The following is a 22450-nucleotide window of genomic DNA, read 5'->3' on the forward strand; positions in this document are numbered from 1 at the left end:
TGTGTGTGTGAGAGACTCTGGGGAAAGTAAATGTTACCTTATACAACATTTTTAGACTTTAAAGACTAAATTGGATATATCAAAGATTCAAACTAAACATATAAAAAGGGCTCTTTTCTTTATTTGGTGGTGGTGGTTTAGGTGCTAAGTTATGTCTGACTCTTGTGACCCCATGGACTGTATAGCCTGCCAGGCTCCTTTGTCCACGGGATTCTCCAGGCAAGAATACTGGAGTGGGTTGCCATTTCCTTCTCCAATACATTAAACTACTTAATTTTCACACCAATACTAGGAAGTAGAAACTATTGCTATCCCTACTGTGCAGAAAGGAAAAACAGGTAGAGCAGTTAAATATCTGCCAAGGTCACACAGTTTGCTGTGATGGAGCCTCAATTATAATCTAAGCATTCTGGGTCCAAAGTCCACATTCTTAACCACTATACCATGCGTGCTTTGATTTCACTATCCATCATAGAAACAACTGGGCTTCAAACTAAGCACTTCCTTAGTAACTTTAACTTTTCAGAACATAAATGAGAATCAGGCACGCACAAAAAGGTACCATGAGAAGACAAGAGAGATAATGCACAGTTCAAAGGAAAGTTCTTCTGATAAACTCATAGCATGCTCTTTTTCATTAGATACAATTCTAACAAACCTGATTGTCCAATCTTCTGGCCAACAGTGCAACAGAAACAAGCAGACAGAGGAGGCAGATATAAAGGGCCGGACTTCAAAATCAAGAAATGTGCCTTATCATTTTGTCTTAATACAAGACATTGTCAGTAAATGTTAACTGATGTAAAGAGAAGCAACTAGGGGATTCGCTGACAGTCCAGTGGTTAGGATTCTATTAAGTTGCTCAGCACGACCATCAGAGAGATGGGAGTGGGGGGAGCAGGGCAACTAGCGACACTGAGTGGGCAAAGGTCATCATTTAGAGCCTTTTTCTAAGAGGCACAGTGACGTTTCTTTATTTGTCATGAGCTGCTGAAGACAACTTATAACTATTAGTTACATTATGATAACTATCCTACTCTCAGCATGCTATTTGAGATGAAATGCATTTGAGAAATACTTACAGATAATGGTTAAAACAACTTTGGCAATTTAAATAGAATTTTAGAAAATTTACCTCTATGAAATCCTTTATTTTCCAAAGTCACTGAGTATCTTACATTATTGTATCTACTTCTGATATCCAAACAATACCATTATCAGCCATTATGTTACCCTTCATCAAATTCTATACAAAAAAATTTAAACAATTTTGCCAAATACGGTTTCACTTAGCTTCACGTTCAGATTGGATATCAGTTATCAAGAAAAAGGGGAAAAACAACTACTTTGGATGCAAATTCTTAAAATCCTTTTCATTACACTTGACTATTTCAGGTCTAGTTTTTGTTTTTCAAAATGTCAAAGACTAGATATTAGAATTCTAATTCAGAAAAATGAGTACATAACACTACCAATGAAGCTGTCCTCTTCTACCACATTCCAAATCAAACCTGAATCTTACCAGTCTTCGAGAGCTAACTCCCCACCCACAGAAGACCACATTAAATGATTCTATGGCGAGATAACTGGCAAAACCCAGTTATCTGGGTTAAGGGGGGAAGTTCCACAGGACAAATGACTAAGGACAAAAGGCAGGAGGGACAAGGAAAAAAATAAAGAAGTGAAGGCAGAACCTATAGACATAAAAGAAGTTTGAGACATATCAACTAATTGTAACATGTGAAACTTATTTGTTATTAAGAAGCTCTTATTGATATTGTTAAGAGAAGACAATGGTATTATGATTATATTTTTATAAACTATATTAAGGCGTATTTTAAAATCATACATGGGCTTCCCTGGTGGCTCAGCACTAAAGAATTCACCTGCCAATGCAGGAGGCGCGGGGTGATCCCTGAGTTGGGAAGATCCCCTGGAAAAGGAAATGGCAACTCACTCCAGTATTCTTGCCTGAGAAATCCCAGGGACAGAGGAGCCTGGCAGACTACAGTTTGTGGGGTTGCAAAGAGTCGGGCATGACAAGAACTAAACTACAGCAACAATTAATCCATATCAAATGCATAATCAAAGATTTTTCTTTAGTAAATTCACCTAGTTGTGCAACCATCAGTATAAATCAATTTTAAAATATTTCCATTACCCAGTAAGACCCCTCACATCCATTAACTATTAATCCCTTCTCCAAACACACCAGCTGACTAATCCTCTTTCTGACTCTGTAGATGTGTCTTTTCCAGACATTCCACATTAACAGAATCATCTGGCTCCTTACACTTTACAATTTTTAAGGTTCATCAGTGTCACAGCTGGAGAAGGCGACGGCACCCCACTCCAGTGCTCTTGCCTGGCAAATCCCATGGATGGAGGAGCCTGGAAGGCTGCAGGCCACGGGGTTGCGAAGAGTCGGACACGACTGAGCGACTTCCCTTTCACTTTTCACTTTCATGCATTGGAGAAGGAAATGGCAACCCACTCCAGTGCTCTTGCCTGGCAAATCCCATGGATGGAGGAGCCTGGAAGGCTGCAGGCCACGGGGTCGCCAAGAGTCGGACACGACTGGGCGACTTCCCTTTCACTTTTCACTTTCATGCATTGGAGAAGGAAATGGCAACCCACTCCAGTGCTCGTGCCTGGCAAATCCCATGGATGGAGGAGCCTGGAAGGCTGCAGGCCACGGGGTCGCCAAGAGTCGGACACGACTGAGCGACTTCCCTTTCGCTTTTCACTTTCATGCATTGGAGAAGGAAATGGCAACCCACTCCAGTGCTCTTGCCTGGAGAATCCCAGGGACGGCGGGGCCTGGTGGGCTGCCGTCTCTGGGGTCGCACAGAGTCGGACACGACTGAAGCGACTTAGCAGCAGCAGCAGCAGCGTCACAGCATGTATCAACAGTTTGATTCTTTTTATTGCTGAAAAGTATTCCACTGTATTATATAGACATATTTTGTCTATTCATTTATAGTTTTGTCTATTCATGTACAGTCTATTCATTTGCAGTTAGGTTGCTGTAGGGCAGTGAGGTTGCTGCCAACGTTTGCCTATTAAGAATAACACTGCTGTGGACACGTGTGTGTAAAAGTTGCTGTGTAGGTAGATACACGAGAGTGGAACTGCTAGGTCATTGCTATTGCTATTGTAAGTCACTTTACGGCAAACTAATAAGCTTCTCAAGAAATGTTTAAAGTGTTTTAGATATATTAGCTTATTTAATTCCTACAACAGCCTTAAGAGGAAGCTAATACTATTATCCCCATTCTAGGGATGAGGCAACAGAAGTCCATCCAAAAAGCTTAAGCAATGTGGTCAAGTCAGATGAGAATCAAAGCAGCTTGGCTTTAGTATCTGTGGTCGTAACCACTAGGCCATATACTTCAAGCTCACTGACAAGTTAAACACTTCTCACAAGACATAAACAAATTAAAGAAATTTAATACAAAAATTCAGGTGGCTTCTAAGAACACAAAAGGAGACAGTCCAATGTTAATTAAATTTAAGTGTATATCTCATAACATATATATGGTAGTAATTCTTGTTATCTCTGAGTGGCAGAGTTGAAATGTATTCCATTTCTTTTTATTTAATTGTATTTTCATTTATTACAGTGAGAGAGAGAGATAAAAGGCAGTATTTAAGATTAACATAAAACAAACAACTCACTAATCAGAAAGCAAATGACCTGATGAACAATAAGATTTTAAGTTCCTAATTTTTTAAAGGACATTTTAAGATGTCCTGAGTGAGTACTATGCATTGACCCTAAGTTGAGTGCTGTGGACATAAATCTGATTGCAACTTAGGAAAAAAGAAAGGCAACTCTAGAATCACAGCTGTGGGAAAAGGTGCTCCTCTAGTAGGAGTCATCTTAACCAGAGGAGGGGTTAGGGAGAAAGGTTTCCCGAAAGAGAAGGCACGAAACTGATCTGAGGGAATGGTGTATGAACACACTGCTTCTAAGCAGACTCTTTCATCAATAACATAGCCTCTTCATAATGATTAAAAACGGAGGCCCTGCTTCAAATGTCAAACCTTTCTTTTTTTGTCAGTTTGTCAATTTTGAATATCCACTAAAGAATAGGAGTTTCAAAGAAAAGGAAAAAAGCTTTGTCTTGTGATGTTAGAACGTAATCAGAGCATAAAAAAAATCTGTAAATACCTATAAATGAGAAAGTATTTTTTAAATTCATTATATTTGCGTGTAGTTTGATCACAGTCAGTCAAGGCATCCTTAAAACTTCATCTTAATAGCACTTCTAAGTCTGTTGATGATCAAAATCAGGGATGGGGCAAACTACAAGCACAGGTGGCCTGGTTGGTTAAGAATGATTTTTCACCAACGAATAGTATTTACATTCAAGGAGGAAGAAAGAGAGGAGGGAAGAGAGCGAGAACCATAAACAGAGACTACATATGGTACCAAAAGCCTACAATATTTTACTCTCGACCTTTACAGAAAAAGTTGTCTACAATTAAAAATATATATATATTACTGGATGGATCTGTGGCCATACAGAAAGGCATCAGCAGAAAGGCACAATCACTGAGGTGGAATTCAGTCTAGACACTAGTATACATACGTACTTACAATGGGAGGGCGAAACCAGGGAGGGGAGGGGTTTTTAAGAGTACACAGTTAGTTCAGAAAGACATGGGTTCTGCAGGGAGTGGGGGGAATTCAGGGATAGAATACAGTTGAAGCAGATGAAAAATAGGGAGTAGTCCTGGGGCTTTACAAGCTACTCCAGGTAGAAGGCAGCTATTCCAATATTAACAACCCATAAAATGTGAGAGTTAGGTTTACTGAGGAAACTGAGACTCAGAGCTAAAGTTACTTGCCCAAGTTCACAGAGCAGGAGTACGGGACACCAAGAACTGGCCTGCAAATACCAGATGCCAGTTCCGTTCTTTCCACTGCAGCACACTGCCTCTTGTCACTGGACAGAGTTAACCTGGACAAGCACTCCATCTCTGTGTGACCAGTGAGCTCAACAGAGTCCAGAGGCAACAGTCTCCTCCGGAGCTCCCCTTCCTCCTGCAGTCATCAGTGGTTTTTCAGGGAAGAACTGGGCAAGGTGTCTACAGGTCTCAGAGAGGTGGAGGAGCAGACAACAGCTCTGCCAGATATTGGGAACAACAGAGAATGTTGACCAAACATCATTAAAACAAGCCTGAGATATCCAGTGGTTGAGGGCAATAAGAAACACCAAATTTGAATGAATTTACCTGGTTCCAATTTTATTACTTTAATTGCTGCCAGTTCACCGGTGTTAACATTCCGTGCCTAAAAAACAAAAGAAGATAACTGTGAAAAGAAAGCTTTCATAAAAACTTTATGAAATGCTATTTTAGCTTACTACTTATATTGTCAATTATTCAGAATATTTTTTAAAGCAAGAATTGTAAAACTGATTTATATTTACAAAACTAACAGTATATTCTTCCCAATGAATTTCAACATCAATCCAAGTATAAATTTAATGAGGATGATAACAGCAGTAGTATACCAGATTGTAGTATATCCAGGCACTATTCCACGTGGTTTTCTATTTATTCATTGAATTTTTACAGCAATCTTAAAAGGCAGGTACTAATGTAATAATATCAATAATATTCTTGTGTTGCACATGAAGAATTTGAAGCACAGAGAACTTGCCGAGACCGTATAGCTAGCGACATGCTGGGATTCAAACCCAGGCAGTCTGACTCCAGAGCCTGAGTTTTTTAAGCATTACATTCCACTGCGATTCACTCAAGTTCAATTCAGTCGCTCAATTGTGTCCGACTCTTTGCGACCCCATGGACTTCAGCACACCAGGCTTCCCTGTCCATCACCAACTCCCAGAGCCTACTCAAACTCATGTCCATCGCATTGGTGATGCCATCCAACCATCTCATCCTCTGTTGTCCCCTTCTCCTCTCACCTTCAATCTTGCCCAGCATCAGGGTCTTTTGCATCAGGTGGCCAAAATATTGGAGTTTCAGCTTTAGCATCAGTCCTTCCAATGAATATTTAGGACTGACTTCCTTTAGGATGGACTGATTGGATCTCCTTGCACTCCAACGGACTCTCAAGAGTCTTCTCCAACACCACAGTTCTAAAGCATCAATTCTTTGGCACTCAGCTTTCTTTATTGTCCAACTCTCACATCCATACATGACTACTTGAAAAACCATAACTTTGACTAGATGGACCTTTGTTGGCAAAGTAATGTCTCTGCTTTTCAATATGCTGTCTAGGTTGGTCATGGCTTCTCTTCCAAGGAGCAAGCATCTTTTAATTTCATGGCTGTAGTCACCATCTGCAGTGATTCTGGAGCCCCCAAAATAAAGTCTCTCACTCTTTCCATTGTTTCCTCATATATTTGCCATGAAGTGATGGGACCAGATGCCATGATCTTAGTTTTCTGAATGTTGAGTTTTAAGCCAAGTTTTTCACTGTCCTCTTTCATTCAAAGAATTCTGAATTAACTAGCTTTAAACTTTTAACCTAAAAAAACTTTATGAAAATCAAATACCTTTATATAACTGTAAAAACAAGCTCCTCATATCTGTTTAAACACATCTGATAGTATAAAGAAATCAATTCAATACAAACCAAATATATTTTACAAGCCACATATTACAAATAAAAACTATTTTAAAAAATCAACCCATAATATTAGATTGCCAGTGTTTACAAATGTAATTACATGTAAGTAAGCAGAAATCATCTTTTCAGTTTGTATAAAAATGGTAGTTATTTTTGTAAATTTAAAATGTTTTATAATTGAATAAAAATTTTCAAAATATTTCAAACTATGAACTGAAACTTAAATTGATTTTTGTATCAACTAATGAAGACCAATATATGCAATTCACTCAACACTGAAAAATTCTTTCATGTCATGAGAATTATTCTTAGTTGTAACACTTATTAGTGGACTGGTATGATGCTGTGAAAGTGATGCACTCAATATGCCAGCAAATTTGGAAAACTCAGCAGTGGCCACAAGACTGGAAAAGGTCAGTTTTCATTCCAATCCCAAAGAAAGGCAATGCCAAAGAATGCTCAAACTACCGCACAATTGCACTCATCTCACGTGCTAGTAAAGTAATGCTCAAAATTCTCCAAGCCAGGCTTCAGCAATATGAGAACCGTGAACTTCCAGATGTTCAAGCTGGTTTTAGAAAAGGCAGAGGAACCAGAGATCAAATTGCCAACATCTGCTGGATCATGGAAAAAGCAAGAGAGTTCCAGAAAAGCATCTATTTCTGCTTTATTGATTATGCCAAAGCCTTTGACTGTATGGATCACAATAAACTGTGGGAAATCCTGAAAGAGATGGGAATACCAGACCACCTGACCTGCCTCTTGAGAAACCTATATGCAGGTCAGGAAACAACAGTTAGAACTGGACATGGAACAACAGACTGGTTCCAAGGAGGAAAAGAGTACGCCAAGGCTGTATATTGTCACCCTGTTTATTTAACTTATATGCAGAGTACATCATGAGAAACGCTGGGCTAGAAGAAGCACAAGCTGGAATCAAGATTGCCGGGAGAGATATCAATCACCTCAGATATGCAGATGACACCACCCTTATGGCAGAAAGTGAAGAGGAACTAAAAAGCCTCTTGATGAAAGTGAAAGAGGAGAGTGAAAAAGTTGGCTTAAAGCTCAACATTCAGAAAACAAAGATCACGGCATCTGGTCCCATCACTTCATGGGAAATAGATGGGGAAACAGTGGAAACAGTGTCAGACTTTCTTTTTTGGGGATCCAAAATCACTGCAGATGGTGACTGCAGCCATGAAATTAAAAGACGCTTACTCCTTGGAAGGAAAGTTATGACCAACCTAGATAGCATATTCAAAAGCAGAGACATTACTTTGCCAACAAAGGTCCATCTAGTCAAGGCTATGGTTTTTCCAGTGGTCATGTATGGATGTGAGAGTTGGACTGTGAAGAAAGCTGAGTGTCGAAGAATTGATGCTTTTGAACTGTGGTGTTGGAGAAGACTCTTGGAGAGTCCCTTGGACTGCAAGGAGATCCAACCAGTCCATTCTAAAGGAGATCAGTCCTGGGTGTTCTTTGGAAGGATTGATGCTAAAGCTGAAACTCCAGTACTTTGGCTACCTCATGCAAAGAGTTGACTCATTGGAAAAGACTCTGATGCTGGGAGGGACGGGGGGCAGGAGGAGAATGGGAAGACACAGGATGAGATGGCTGGATGGCATCACCGACTCGATGGACATGAGTTTGAGTGAACTCCGGGAGTTGGTGATGGACAGGGAGGCCTGGCGTGCTGCGATTCATGGGGTCGCAAAGAGTCAGACAAGACTGATTGACTGAACTGAATTGAACTGAAAGCTCAGTGAATCACCCATAAGGGATGATAACAATATTAACAGTGGAATCCTTCTAAGAGTACTGGGGCATTAAAAAAAAAATGAGTTTCTAAGAAGATATATACGGGACACAGTCACTGCTAAAACATATAAATAAAAATTTAACCTTTAAACTCAAAGAACACCAAAGGTATTAAAAATACAAATTAAGAAGAATTAAAATTAAAATTTCAAGGGAAGTTCATTCCTTTTACAAAAATCCCCATAACTCATAAACATTTATGATGCCAACTTACTACAGAGTAGTAAGTTTTGAACTCAGCAGTAAGTTTTTGAACTACAGGCAGTTCAGAACAGATTTGAACATTTATTTCAAATTAACTTAATTTCCATTACATGAAACAGACATTTCCAATAGTGTCACACAAGTATTTATCGCTTTCACCAGGATAAGAAGACATATATATATGAATGGAATAGAAATAAAATCAGAGTGTCATTCTGGGAGTATTTTGTAAAGAGGATGGAGCAGAGTGCAAAATATTCATTATATCACAGCAACGTTAGTCATAAATCTTCTCAAACACTATCAGAACACCTTGCCTTTCCTCACGTTGCGATACCTCTTCTCTGTTAGACTTCTTGACACTCTGTCCTCTAATCCATATCTTTTTTAAGCACTTCTCCAATAAAATAAGACATCCCTCTCTAATTCTCAATTCTCCATTTAAAAATCTTGAAATAGTTTTATTTTCTGTTTATTGAAAAATAAATTCAGAGTCTGGGTAATTCCAAACGAATGAGCAAAAGAAAATATGAACTCAGAGAAAGCTAAAGTGAAGTCGCTCAGTCGTGTCCGACTCTTTGCGACCCCATGGGCAGTAGCCTGCACCAGGCTCCTGCGTCCACTGGATTTTCTAGGCAAGAGTACTGGAATGGGGTGCCATTTCCTTCTCCAGGGAATCTTCCCGACCCAGGGATCGAACCCACGTCTCCCAGATTGTAGACAGACGCTTTACCATCTGAGCCACCAGGAAAGTCCCTCAGAAAGCTAGGCTGACTATTTTTACAACTGAAATTCTGTTTCCAACTGACCACAAGAGGGCACACTTCCACTGACAACGCAAGTTACACAAGGGTCCAAAATGGCTGCAGCACACAATGTACTCTTCTAAAAATAGATTCATTAATAGTTAACACAGCACATATTTAACAGAAAAACTATGACAGTAAACTACGGGTAAGTACTTTACAAGAGTCAATTATTTACTAAAGGCTTGACTTATGAATACTATTTTTCAAAATTTAAATTAGGATTTTCTAAAGGGTAACAAGTTTTTAAATTATGGTTCTTCAGAGTCAATAAGAAAAGAAGACAGCTAATGATTACTGTTCTTTTTGCCTTCTGAATATTTTCTAATATGTAACTTATTTGACAGAAATAAGATAATTCACAAAAAAGGGAAGAAAAAATCCTCAGGAAACCTGAATTTCTGATCTTTACCACATCATAGTCCTTAGGTTTATTCATGAAAGGTGTTTAACATTATGATTCATCAATAATCTTGGGTCTTCTGGCTAAAGTCAGTCATATTTTGCTGTTTCTAAATTTACAGCAGCCAAGATTACACATAAGTAAATTTTAAAATACCAACTCTATTGCTCTGTACCTGCTATTCTTTTTTCAATCACCTAGAAAAATTGATTACAGAAAAATGAAAACACGGTAAATATTTATAATTATAATAAAGCATATAGTTAAAAAATTTCTAATTCACTATCAGTAACATGAGGAGCCCTTACAAATAGCTCTGAAAAGAAGAGAAGTGAAAAGCAAAGGAAAAAATGAAAGATATACCTATTTGAATGCAGAGTTCCAAAGAATAGCAAGGAGAGATAAGAAAGCCTTCCTGAGTGATCAGTGCAAAGAAATAGAGGAAAATAATAGAATGGGAAAGACTAGAGATCTCTTCAAGAAAATTAGAGATACCAGGGGAACATTTCATGCAAAGATGGGTGCAATAAAGGACAGAAATGGTAGGGATCTAACAGAAGCAGAAGATATTAAGAAGAGGTGGCAAGAATACACAGAAGAACTGTACAAAAAAGATCTTCATGACCCAGATAATCACGATGGTGTGATCACTGACCTAGAGCCAGCCATCCTGGAATGTGAAGTCAAGTGGGCCTTAGGAAGCATCACTACGAACAAAGCTAGTGGAGGTGATGGAATTCCAGTGGAGCTATTTCAAATCCTGAAAGATGATGCTGTGAAAGTGCTGCACTCAATATGCCAGCAAATCTGGAAAACTCAGCAGTGGCCACAGGACTGGAAAAGGTCAGTTTTCATTCCAATCCCCAAGAAAGGCAATGCCAAAGAATGCTCAAACTACCACACAATTGCACTCATCTCACACGCTAGTAAAGTAATGCTCAAAATTCTCCAAGCCAGGCTTCAGCAACACGTGAACCATGAACTTCCAATGTTCATGCTGGATTTAGAAAAGGCAGAGGAACCAGAGATCAAATTGCCAACATCTGTTGGGTCATCAAAAAAGCAAGAGAGGTCCAGAAAAATATCTATTTCTGCTTTATTGATTATGCCAAAGCCTTTGACTGTGTGGATCACAATAAACTGTGGAAAATTCTTAAGAGATGGGAATACCAGACCACCTGGTCTGCTTCTTGAGAAATCTGTATGCAGGTCAGGAAGGAACAGTTAGAACTGGACATGGAACAACAGACTGGTTCAATATAGGAAAAGGAGTACATCAAGGCTGTATATTGTCACCCTGGTTATTTAACTTATATGCAGAGTACATCAAGAGAAACGCTGGGCTGGATGAAGCACAAGCTGGAATCAGATTGCTGGGAGAAATATCAATAACCTCAGATATGCAGATGATACCACCCTTATGGCAGAAAGTGAAGAACTAAAGAGCCTCTTGATGAAAGTGAAAGAGGAGAGTGAAAAAGTTGCCTTAAAGCTCAACATTCAGAAAACAAAGATCATGGCATCCGGTCCCATCACTTCATGGCAAATAAATGGGGAAACAGTGGCTGACTTTATTTTTTGGGGCTCCAAAATCACTGCAGATGGTGATTGCAGCCATGAAATTAAAAGACGCTAACTCCTTGGAAGAAAAGTTATGAACAACCTAGACAGCATATTGAAAAGCAGAGACTTTACTTTGTCAACAAAGGTCCATCTAGTCAAGGTTATGGTTTTTCCAGTAGTCATCTATGGATGTGAGAGCTGGACTGTGAAGAAAGCTGAGCACCGAAGAATTGATGCTTTTGAGCTGTGGTGTTGGAGAAGACTCTTGGACTGCAAGGAGATCCAACCAGTCCATTCTAAAGGAGATCAGTCCTGGGTGTTCATTGGAGGGACTGATATTGAAGCTGAAACTCCAATACTTTGGCCTCTGATGCAAAGTGCTGACTCATTTGAAAAGACCCTGATGCTGGGAAAGACTAAAGGCAGGAGGAGAAGGGGACGACAGAGTATGAGATGTTTGGATGGCATCACCGACTCAATGGGCATGAGTTTGGGTAAACTGCGGGAGCTAGTTGTGGACAGGGAAGCCCGGCATGCTGCGGTCCATGGAGTTGCAAAGAGTCGGACACGACTGAGCGACTGAACTGAACTGAACTGAACATGAACTTTATAGATCTGCCCAGGGAAAAAAACTGAGGATAAATATTCTCAGCTTCTAGACCTAGTCTTCTGCCACAGCATTGATTTGTCCACCATTCTCACATGTTCTCAAAGTAATGCTCAGATCAGTTGTTTTGAGTTCAAAACTCTTCAGGAGTACACACTATTGTTTGAAAGACATGATCCAAATTCCTTACCAGAAAATTTAAAGTATTTACTAAATATAGCATTTTATAACAGCTTTACTGTGATACAATTCACATACCAAAAAGTTCACCCTTTCAATGTGTACAATTCAGTCATTTTTAGTATATGCACATAGTTATGTAACCATCATTCCTATCTAATTTTGACACATTTTTATCAACCCAGAAAGAAACCCCAAGACCCATTACCAGTCACTCTCTATTCCTCCCCCTCCCAATCCCTGACAACTAATACTCTACTTTCTGTCTCTATGGATTTGACTATTCTGGATATTTCACACAAATATGATCGTACAAACTCTGGTCCCTTGTGACTGGCTTCTTTCACTGAGCATAAGCTTTCCAGGTTCATCCATGTTGTAGCATTTATCAGGACTTTATTCTTTTTGTTGCTGAATAATATTTCATTGAATGAAAATTCCCCATTTGTTTATCCTTTTACCAGTTGAAGGATGTGTGGGCTGTTTCCATTTGGGCTATTATGAATAATGCTTTTATGAACCCTGTGTGGATCTGTGCTTTCAATTCTCTTGGATAGAGAGCTAAGAGTGGAATCGCTGAGTCACATGGCAACCTCTGTTTAGCTTCCTCAAGAACTGTCAGACTGTTTTCCAAAGTGGCTGCACCATTTTATATGACTGCCAGCAATGTATGAGGGTTCCAATTTCTCTACAGCCAAGCTGATATATATTATTACCTGGCTTTTTAACTTTAGTTTTCCTCGTTGACGTGAAGTGGTATCTCTTTGTGGTCTAGTAACTCACTAATGACTAACAATCTTAAGCATCTTTTCATATGCCTGTTTGTCATTTGAATATTGTCTTTGAAAAAATGTGTATCTAATTCTTTGCCCATTTTTAATTGTGTCGTATTTTTACTGTTGACTTGTAAGCATTTTTTATAGATCCTGATGTAAGTCTCTTATTAGTTACATGACCTGTAAATATTTAATCCCACTCTTGAGTTGTCTTCATTTCTTGATGGTGTTCTTTGAAGCAAAAAATTTTTAAATTTTGTTAAGTCAAACTTTATCTACTTTTAGTTGCTTATGTTTTTGGTATTATAGCTGAGAAACGACTGCCTGGAAACCAAGGTCACAAAGATTTTTTTTTCCCTATTTTTTCTTCTAAAGAGTTTTATAGTTCAGCTTTTCCATTTAAGTCTATGACCCATTTCCATTTAGGTCTATGACTTTTTCTATGGTGTCTGGCAGGGCTCAAATTTCACTCCTTTGCATGTGGACAGCCAGCTGTGAAGTACAACATTTTATCTATAAAACTGTTTACTACCTGTCTGTATTTCCAGTCGGTCCTTACTTGGCGCTTTATGCTCTAGCCAAACTAAACAACTGCCCAGCCCCAGTGCTAGCCACACTTTTACCCTCTGGCACTTACTGCTTAGACAAACACTTTCCATAAACTCCCTCCCCTAGCCTAACTCCTAGACATCTTTTAAAGCTCACCTTAGGTTATTATCACTGCCTACAAACCCTTCCTGACCCCAGTTCAAGTCAGGCATCCCTCACACACACTCCCAGATATCCTGGGTAACCTTTCTCACACAGGAGTGAGTTTGGTTTGGAAAATCCTGCAGATCTAGAGCTGATCTCAGATTAGAGGAGCTCTTGGAAACCATTTTTAAGCTGTCCTGGAATTCAGTTTGGCTCAGTCAGTCTTTCAAAAAGCGTTCATTCTAGCACTGGTTTGGGAAAAGGTTTCTGTGAGACGATTTCATACTGACTACTAAGTTATCTCTAACTATCGGAAAAGTATTCCTTGACTGTGACAATGAGAGTAAACAAAATCTAGACTAAACTATAAGTGGCAAAAACATGCTACACACTATATAAAGTGAGTTAGATAACTGTCCATAACAAACCTGATCATCTACTATATACCGAACACCTTCTATATTCAAAGCTTACTGTTCAGAAGGGGCTGTCCAATGTGAACATATATAAAGAAAGGTTCCAAGATGGGAGTGAAGAAATGCAAAGTTTAGTGCTGGCTCTGCCAGTAACAAGCAATAGGATCTGAGTTAGTAATTTCCCTGTGTCTTCTGCCCTCAATCTAAAAATAAGAGGAGAAAAAAGAGACTATTTCGAGTTTCCTTCTAATTCTAAAAGTAAGGTGTTCACATCAAATAATTTAAGTCTAAATTAACAGATTCCAAATACTAAACCAGTTGGCTGGTTATACAAGGATCATATGAGGACCTCAAAAATAACAAAAAATGCTGCCACTGATTTCTGAACCAACAGGTTTAGGACAAGACAGGAATCTGTATTTAAAGCTACTGAGGTGCTTCTGATACTCAGCCAGGTCTGGGGACCTGGCTTAAGGCACCATGCCTTGTGAATTTTCTAAAATATAAATACCAACTTCTAAGTCTGGAAGGGGTGTTACAGGGATGGCTTTATGAAGGAGATACCATTTAAGCAGAGGTTTGACAGACGGGCTGGATTACAACAAACACAGAAGCAGGATAGGAAAGAGGGCACAGGAAGAAAAGCATGAGCAAAGGCAAAGGGACAGAAAACAGAGGCTATTTTGAGCGCATTGGGCGGGTGGAACCTCAGGGTGTCTCCCATATAAATGCTCCTTCCCATATAAATGCTCCTTTTCAGAGGGAAATGGTTAACCCAAAGCTCCTGTTGAAGGAAGAGTTTTGTTTGCTTTTCCACAGTTACTCAGACTAGTATGAGCCTACTACAAGGGCAACCAATTCTATAGGAAGACTGAGAGCCAGGGTGACAGACATTCCTGGTTTGCCCAGGACACGCATAGGTTATGCCAGATTGTCCTAGCAGAATTACTAATAGGGCCCACTTTCACTCTCAAATTTATAATTAAAATTTTATTTAACTTGGACAGTAAACTATAAGGTCACTCTACCTTCGTGACCTGAGCTAACATGAAAAAGGAGATACGCTGATCGGATTATTGAAAACAGGGGTCAGCAAGCATTACTGTTTTTGTAAATGAAGTTGTACAGGAACGTGTTCATTGGGTTAAGTATCATCTGTGGCTGCTTTCACAACACAATGTAAGAGTTGAGTAGCTGAGATAGAGACCATATGGCCCAGAACCCCTGAAGTATTACCACCTGGCCCTTTACAGAAAAAACCCGCTGACTCCCACTCTGAAACAATACTGTCCAATAGAATGTTTTGCATTAAAGGAAAGGTTCTACACGCACTGTCCACTTACTGTAGCCCCATGCCACATAAAGCTACTGGCAAACCAAGACATGGCTGGTTGTCTGAAGAACTGAATTTTATTTAATTATTTGATATGCAATAAGATATTTAAATTTGAAAGGCTCTCAAACTGTTCAGATATTTAAATATTTAATTGAGATATAATTGACATATAACGTTGTATTTACTTCAGGTGTACAAAATAATGATTTGATACATATATTACTAAATGATCACAAATTTAGTTGACATCCATCACCACACCTAGTTACACATTTTTTTTTCTTGTGATGAGAACTTTTAAGATCTGTTCTCTTAGTATCAATACAGTATTGTTAACTATAGTTACCATACTGTACATTTCATCCTTAGGACTCAGTTAGCTTTAATTGGGGGGAAAAAAAATCAACTTTAAAAAATATAGTTCTAGTAATTTTAATACATGTATAGATTTGCATAAAGTGAGTTAACTATCATCTGGAAACAGAAAAGTTCCATCACTTCAAAAACTCCCTAGAAAGTTACATTCTCCCCTTACCTTTACCTCTGGCAACCACTGACTGTTCTTTGCCACTACAGTTTTACCTTTTTAAGAATTTCACGTAAATTAAATCATCATGTAACTTTCTGAGACTTACCTTCTTTCACCAAGTTGCTTCATATATCATTAGTTCCTTTTTCATTGTTGAGTAGTATTCCACTGTGTGGATATACCCCAGTTTATTCACTACCAGTTGAAGCTATCAGCTATTTTTAGTTTTTGGTAAATATACATAGAGTTGCTATAAACTCAATGCACAGGTTATAAGAATATTTTGGAGAGGGATACAGTAGATATATGTTTAATTTTTAAAGAATCTGCCAATTCTGTTCTTCAGTGGATGTACCATTGTTCATTTCCAGCAGCGATGTAAGAGAGCTCCAGCTCTTCCAGAACTTTCTTGTCAGAAACTGGAATTGTACTTTTTAGCCATTTCCAACAGGTATATAATGGTATCTCACAGTGGTTTTAGTCTTCATTTTCCTAAAGGCTAATGATGTTGAACATCTATTCCAGTGCTTATTTGCCACCCTTTGGTGAAAGGTCTTCTATTTTTTGACCATGTTTTAATTGGGATGTTTATTTTCTTACTTTTGAGCTTTGAAAGTTTTTTTTATATATTCTAGATACAAGTTCTTTTGCAAGCGCTACGATTTGCAAATATTTCCTCTCAGTCTTAGCTTGCCTTTTCTCTTAACAGTGTCTTTTGCAGAGCATTATGGACTGATTTGATGCTTTCGAACTGTGGTGCTGGAGAAGGCTCTTGAGAGTCTCTTGGATGGCAAGGAGATCAAATCAGTCAATCCTAATGGAAATCAACCCTGAATAGTCACTGGAAGGACAGATGCTGAAGTTGCAGCTCCAATACTTTGACCACCTGATGCAAAGAGCCAACACACTAGAAAAGACCCTGGTGCTGGCAAAGATTGAGGGCTGGAGAAGGGGGCGACAGAAGATGAGATGGTTGGATGGCATCACTGACTCAATGGACAAGAGTTTGAGCAAACTCTGGAAGACAGTGAAGGGCCAGGAAGCCTACTGTGCTGCAGTCCATGGGGTCGCAAAGAGTTGGACATGACTGAGCGACTGAACAACAATGGACTGATTGTGTGCTCCCAAAATCTGGATGTTGAAGTTCTAATTCGTAATACCTTAGAATGTAAGTGTATTTGGAGACAAGGCCTTAAAGGAGGTAACCAAGGTTAAATGAGTTCATACAGATGGGCTCTAATCCAACAGGACAAGTCTTCTTATAAGAAAAGGGCCCACAGATGTTAGTGCACAGAAAAGGTCATGTTGAGAACACAGCAAGAAGGCAGCCGCCTACAACCCAAGGGGAGGCCTCGGGAGACACCAACACACCTTGACTTTGGACTTCTAGTCTCTACAACTGTGAGGAAATAAAATTTCAATTGTTTTATGCCACCCAGTCTGTGGTATTTTGCTATAGCAGACCTAGCAAACTAACACACCGAGCAGAATTTTTTACTTTTGATGAAATCCAGTTTATCAATTGTTTTCTTTTATGAATGATGCTTCTGGTGTCATGTGTAAGACCTCGCCTGACCTCAAGTCATAAAGATTTTCTCCTGTGTTTTCTTCTAAAAAACAAGTTTTACATTTATATTTATGATATACTTTGAGTTCATTTTTGTTTAAGTTAATTTTGTTTTGTGAAGCTTAGGTCAATGTTCCTTTGTTTTTTGCAAGTTTATGTCCAACTTTTCCGATACTATTTGTTGAAAAGGTTATTATCTTTCTTCCACTGAATTGCCTTGCATCTCTGTTAAAATCAATTGGCTGTTATCTGTGTGGTTCTATTTCTGGATTCTACATTGATCCACTAATCTTGTTCTATTCCTTACCCACACTACACACAATCTTGATTACCACAGTTTTATAGTTAGGTCTTAAAAATGAGACACTGTGATTCTTCCAATTTTATTTTTCTTTTTTCAAAGTTCCTTTAGCTATTCTAGGTTCTTTTTCTTTTCACAGAAATTTTAGAATCACCTTGTCTACATTTGCTGTAAAAAATCCTGCTGGGATTCTGATCTTGATTGTTGATAATTATAGATCAATTTGTGGAAAACTCACACCTTTACTGTTCAGAACTTTTCAGTCCATGAACATTTTCTGTTTAGGTTTTCTTTGATGTTTTTCATAATGTTTTATAAAAACATTATCAGCATATATAATAGATCCTACACATTGTGTATTTTCAGCACATAGATCCTACCTATTGTTTTAACTTTGACTTTAAAAGCCATGTGTGGCCAGTGACAACCATATTAGACATCATAGCTCTAAGAAGTTTGAACCAGCATGTAATATAACCCAGTGTGAAAATGATGCCATAAAGTTGTGCCAGTGTCTTAGCAAGTAGGACTGTGGGCAAAATAAAGATACGAAGAAACAGCATGGAGACAGACAACAAAGAGCAGAGAACAGAACAAATGCATAGAAAAAAAAAAAGAGACCATGAGAAAGAAACGTATCTCCAAAGTTGTCCTGAGTTCCTGATAACTTTCCAGTCCCCTATCACATGCAGCTTTCAACAGTCTCTCTTTTCCTGAATTAACTTGAATGTCTCTTTGTTTCTTAAAACCAGGTGATTAAAGATTTAAGTTTCTAAGACTGTATGATGCTAATTAAAAAAAAAAAAACCCATAAAAAACAGATTGAGACTATCATACTAACTTTTTAAAAAGATGCACTTAACAGCTAATGACTGTATAAAGACACAGAAAATAATCTATGACTGATAAAAATCAAACAGCAACAAGTTATATTTCAAAGTTTATTTTTTAAAAAAAGTTATTTGGAATTCAAATTGGACTTTTTCCATACCAATAACACTTTCAAATGGTAACTGGCAGACCACAAATGTCAAATGAACTGATAACATATATAAAACCTTAACAGTGGCAATAAGTTTGGGAAAACATAAGGGGCCAGGTAACCACATTCCCACTTCCCACTATAGAAATGACAGAAGCAGCATCTCTAATCCAAAGAGGCCCAAACTCCAGTGTGTATAAAAAATCACCTGAGATTTTGCTTTTGGAAATATGTAAAACTAGATATGAAAATCCTTCCCATTATAAATACCCAGCTATAGCAAGTAAGACAGAACAAGTACTCTCTTAAATGTACTGCTGGACTCAGGAGGAAAGAAATCCACAGGAGGCAAAAACAGAGAGAAAATAGTAATTTGTTAAAAAAAATAAAATCTGTTGAATGCATTTACTGAAGGAAATCAGAGTGGTAAACAAGAGCTAAAGTCATGACTTCAGCTTAAACTTGGAATCTAGAGACTTTAATTGGCCACCTGATGCGAAGAACTGACTCATTTGAAAAGACCCTGATGTTGGGAAAGACTGAAGGCTGGAGAAGGGGACGACATGGCATCACCATCACTGACTCAATGGACATGAGTCTGAGTGAACTCCGGGAGTTGGTGATGGACAGGGAGGCCCGGCGTGCTGCAGTTCATGGAGTCGCAAAGAGTCGGACACGACTGAGCAACTGAACTGAACTGAACTGACAGTGAAAGCTGGAATTGAGATCACCACAAAAAAAGCAACAATGCCCCCCGAAATCACACCTCTCAGTGCATGGAGGTAAGGAAGGGGGTGTCTGTCCACTGACACAGAGAACAAATTAAAAAAAAAAAAGTGCTTGAATCACTGGAATGGGATTCCTCGAAAATTCAAATTCATAATCACAGCCTATTTTCTCAGTTGAGTATAAATTTACACTGCAAGGACCAGGAAACTCAAGCCAAGAAATGAATTTAAGCTGTTTCTGCATTGGTAATCAAGGCACCTGTCAGAAAGAGAAGCAAATTTTCTATAGAGAAATACACTTTCAATCCATGCCCCAGGAGATTCCTAAATACAGCACCGGCCAAACACGAAATTAAAACAAAATTATCAAACCAAAAGGAAACAAACTACAAGAACAGCAAAAGTTTAAAACAACAGAATGAAATTTGTGGGAGGTTCAAATTTTGGAATTAATGGATACATAAAATTACAGTTAAGTATGCTTTACAAGTTTACAGGACTAAAGGAAAGTATTAACTACATGGGCCAGAAATAAGAGGCTAACAAAAATGACTTGAAAGATGGGGAAAAAAGAACTTAATAGAATTTCTGGAAATAAAAAATATAATTCTTGAAATTAAAAACCTAATTGGAGCACACACAGAGACAGAATTTAAACCAAATGACAGATCTAAAACAGCCAAAAGAGACAGATATAGAAGATATGAGAGATTGAGACATTTTAAAATCATCTTATCTCATAAATACATCTCATGAAAGAGAAAGGAACATACATCTAATTAAAATTTCAAAAGAAAAAAATAAAAATCCAACCATGGTGAAATATTATGTCAAATAAACTGAATATTTATTTATTGAGATAACTGGTAGTTCAGATTAATTATAAAAAGATTAGAAAAAAAAGACAAAATAGTCTACCCAATAAAATCTTTTTCTCACTTGAAGCCTTCTATTTATTTTTAAGTATGAATTTCTACCTTACAAAAGAATATATCCTTCAAATACATCAGTCATGAAACCTAGCATCTATCCATTTGAGAACACCATTTCCACCTATAATAATCAGGATCTATCCATTAAGTAAAAGCATGCAACAGCCAACTGCATCTTTTAAATTTAAAATTCTGTTTAGATCTGAAATGAGTAAACAAATTATTGGAACACATGAATGCATCTGAGTGCTGGATTTATATCTTTCCCTAAAATCAGTGATATTAAAACATGTATTTGCTTTTTACCTGACACAAAATTACAAGCTTAAATATATTTATAAGACAGAGTAATTTAGCTTCATGAAATCTATAAATGATACTTTCACAAAGCACTCCTAAAAATATTAGAAACATCTTTTTTTGATATCATATTATATAAAAAATTTTCTACTATTATTCCTCCTTTCACTAAAAATCCATCTATTAATACAGGAGAACGACCAATATGAACACCACTTTTTTCACATTTTTCCTCTGTTCCAAAATCCTTCTGACTGCATCTCACTTGTTTCCATTACTGCTGGGTTTTTACTTCCATCATACTCGGGTGATCTCAGAGGATAAACTGAAAAGACGGGCTGAAAAGAAGACAGGACAACCCCTAAGGACACAGTGTTAAAGCAGGCATGGAATGATAAGTGCCTGAGCTAAAGTAATTTAATGAGAATGGACAGAAATGGCTAACATTCTACATTATTCCATGTTTCCGTTTGTGGTTGTCCAGAGCCCAAATTAACAAGATCCACATTTTATTTGCTAATGCAATTATTTTCAGGAATAAACAGCTATGTTTTCTGCTGCACTGTCAATCCAGGGGTGTTCTAGGACAGTCCTCGAACAATAAAGGAAGGACCATAACGGAGCAAGGCCATTCCTCTCCAATAAAACTGGACCTGAGTTCACACAGGCTGCCAAGTATGAAGACAGCATATCCTCAAATAAGTTATGAAAGAGCTTGGCCAGATGGACAGGAAAAAGAAATGTAAGAGCAGATTGTGGAAAAAAGAAGACCAATTCAGAGAATAAGGCAGGGAGAATGTAGTTATGGGGCCAAAGACAAGACCAAACAGAGACAGGCATCGCAGTGGCTATAAGCCCAGACTGCTGACAATAACTGAACCTGATCTCGCCAGTACTGATAAATGTTATTTTCAGGTACCACATTCTGGTGGGACAGCTTGTGGTTTCCCATGATAATCTCACACAGGTCTGAAAGGGCTAAAGTAAGGAAAATGGACAGTGAGCTTCTGTCACCCTTGGCCAGTGATAAATCTTCCTCCCAAAGGCTGGAAAGGGACCTTCCTGTGAGTCAGATGGAATCTGAATCCATTAAATGGCAAACAAAAACATATAAAGGCAATAAAGCACAGTGGTTCTGGGTATGTTCCGTGAGGTTGGATCCCAGCTCCATCATTTATTATGAAAACACACACAACACATTCAGCAGCCTGTATGACACTGAGCGAGTTCTTTAACCTTTTACAGTGTCCTCATCTGTAAAATGGAGATAATAAATGAGGTAAACTCATTATAGTCGTGAGGACTTTTGTTTTCCACTGTCTCAACTCAGTGAAGGAACTCTCAAAATTTGGATAAAATGAGAAAATATTGAGAAATCTATATGAATCTGCTTTAAATGGAATATACCAGGTAAATTTAGGAGAAAAAAGAAAAAAACACAAAACAAACAGTAATTCTAGGTTCTTTAAGAAAGCATTTAAAACCAAGTAGGAGCTTTACAGATGTCTAGTTCAGTTCAGTTGCTCAGTTGTGTCCGACTCTTTGAGACCCCATGGACTGCAGCACGCCAGGCTGCAGTTAGATAGCATTTATGCAAAGCAAATAATCAGGTAAATTTTTAAAAATGTTTTAAAATTATCTGTTTTGGAAATACAAATTTACATGAAGCTGTTATCCAATAGTAGCAATGTGTAGTTAA

General features: G+C 38.2%; 1 protein-coding gene across 5 annotated transcripts in view; it reads right to left on the bottom strand.

Moving 5' to 3' along the window:
- The window catches only part of MAP4K3 (mitogen-activated protein kinase kinase kinase kinase 3), a 185787-nt gene that overhangs the window by 118977 nt on the left and 44360 nt on the right, over positions 1-22450 (bottom strand). For all 5 annotated transcript variants that reach the window (XR_008700194.1, XM_055539867.1, XM_055539869.1 and 2 more), the window contains exon 2: positions 5242-5299. Coding sequence is in view for 4 of the 5 variants with exons in the window: in XM_055539867.1 (XP_055395842.1) it covers positions 5242-5299 (58 nt within the window). In the remaining variant the exon portion in view is untranslated. The remainder of the gene's footprint in view (positions 1-5241; positions 5300-22450) is intronic.

This window comes from Bubalus kerabau, chromosome 11, assembly GCF_029407905.1.
Source record: "Bubalus kerabau isolate K-KA32 ecotype Philippines breed swamp buffalo chromosome 11, PCC_UOA_SB_1v2, whole genome shotgun sequence".
Lineage (NCBI taxonomy): Eukaryota > Metazoa > Chordata > Mammalia > Artiodactyla > Bovidae > Bubalus > Bubalus kerabau.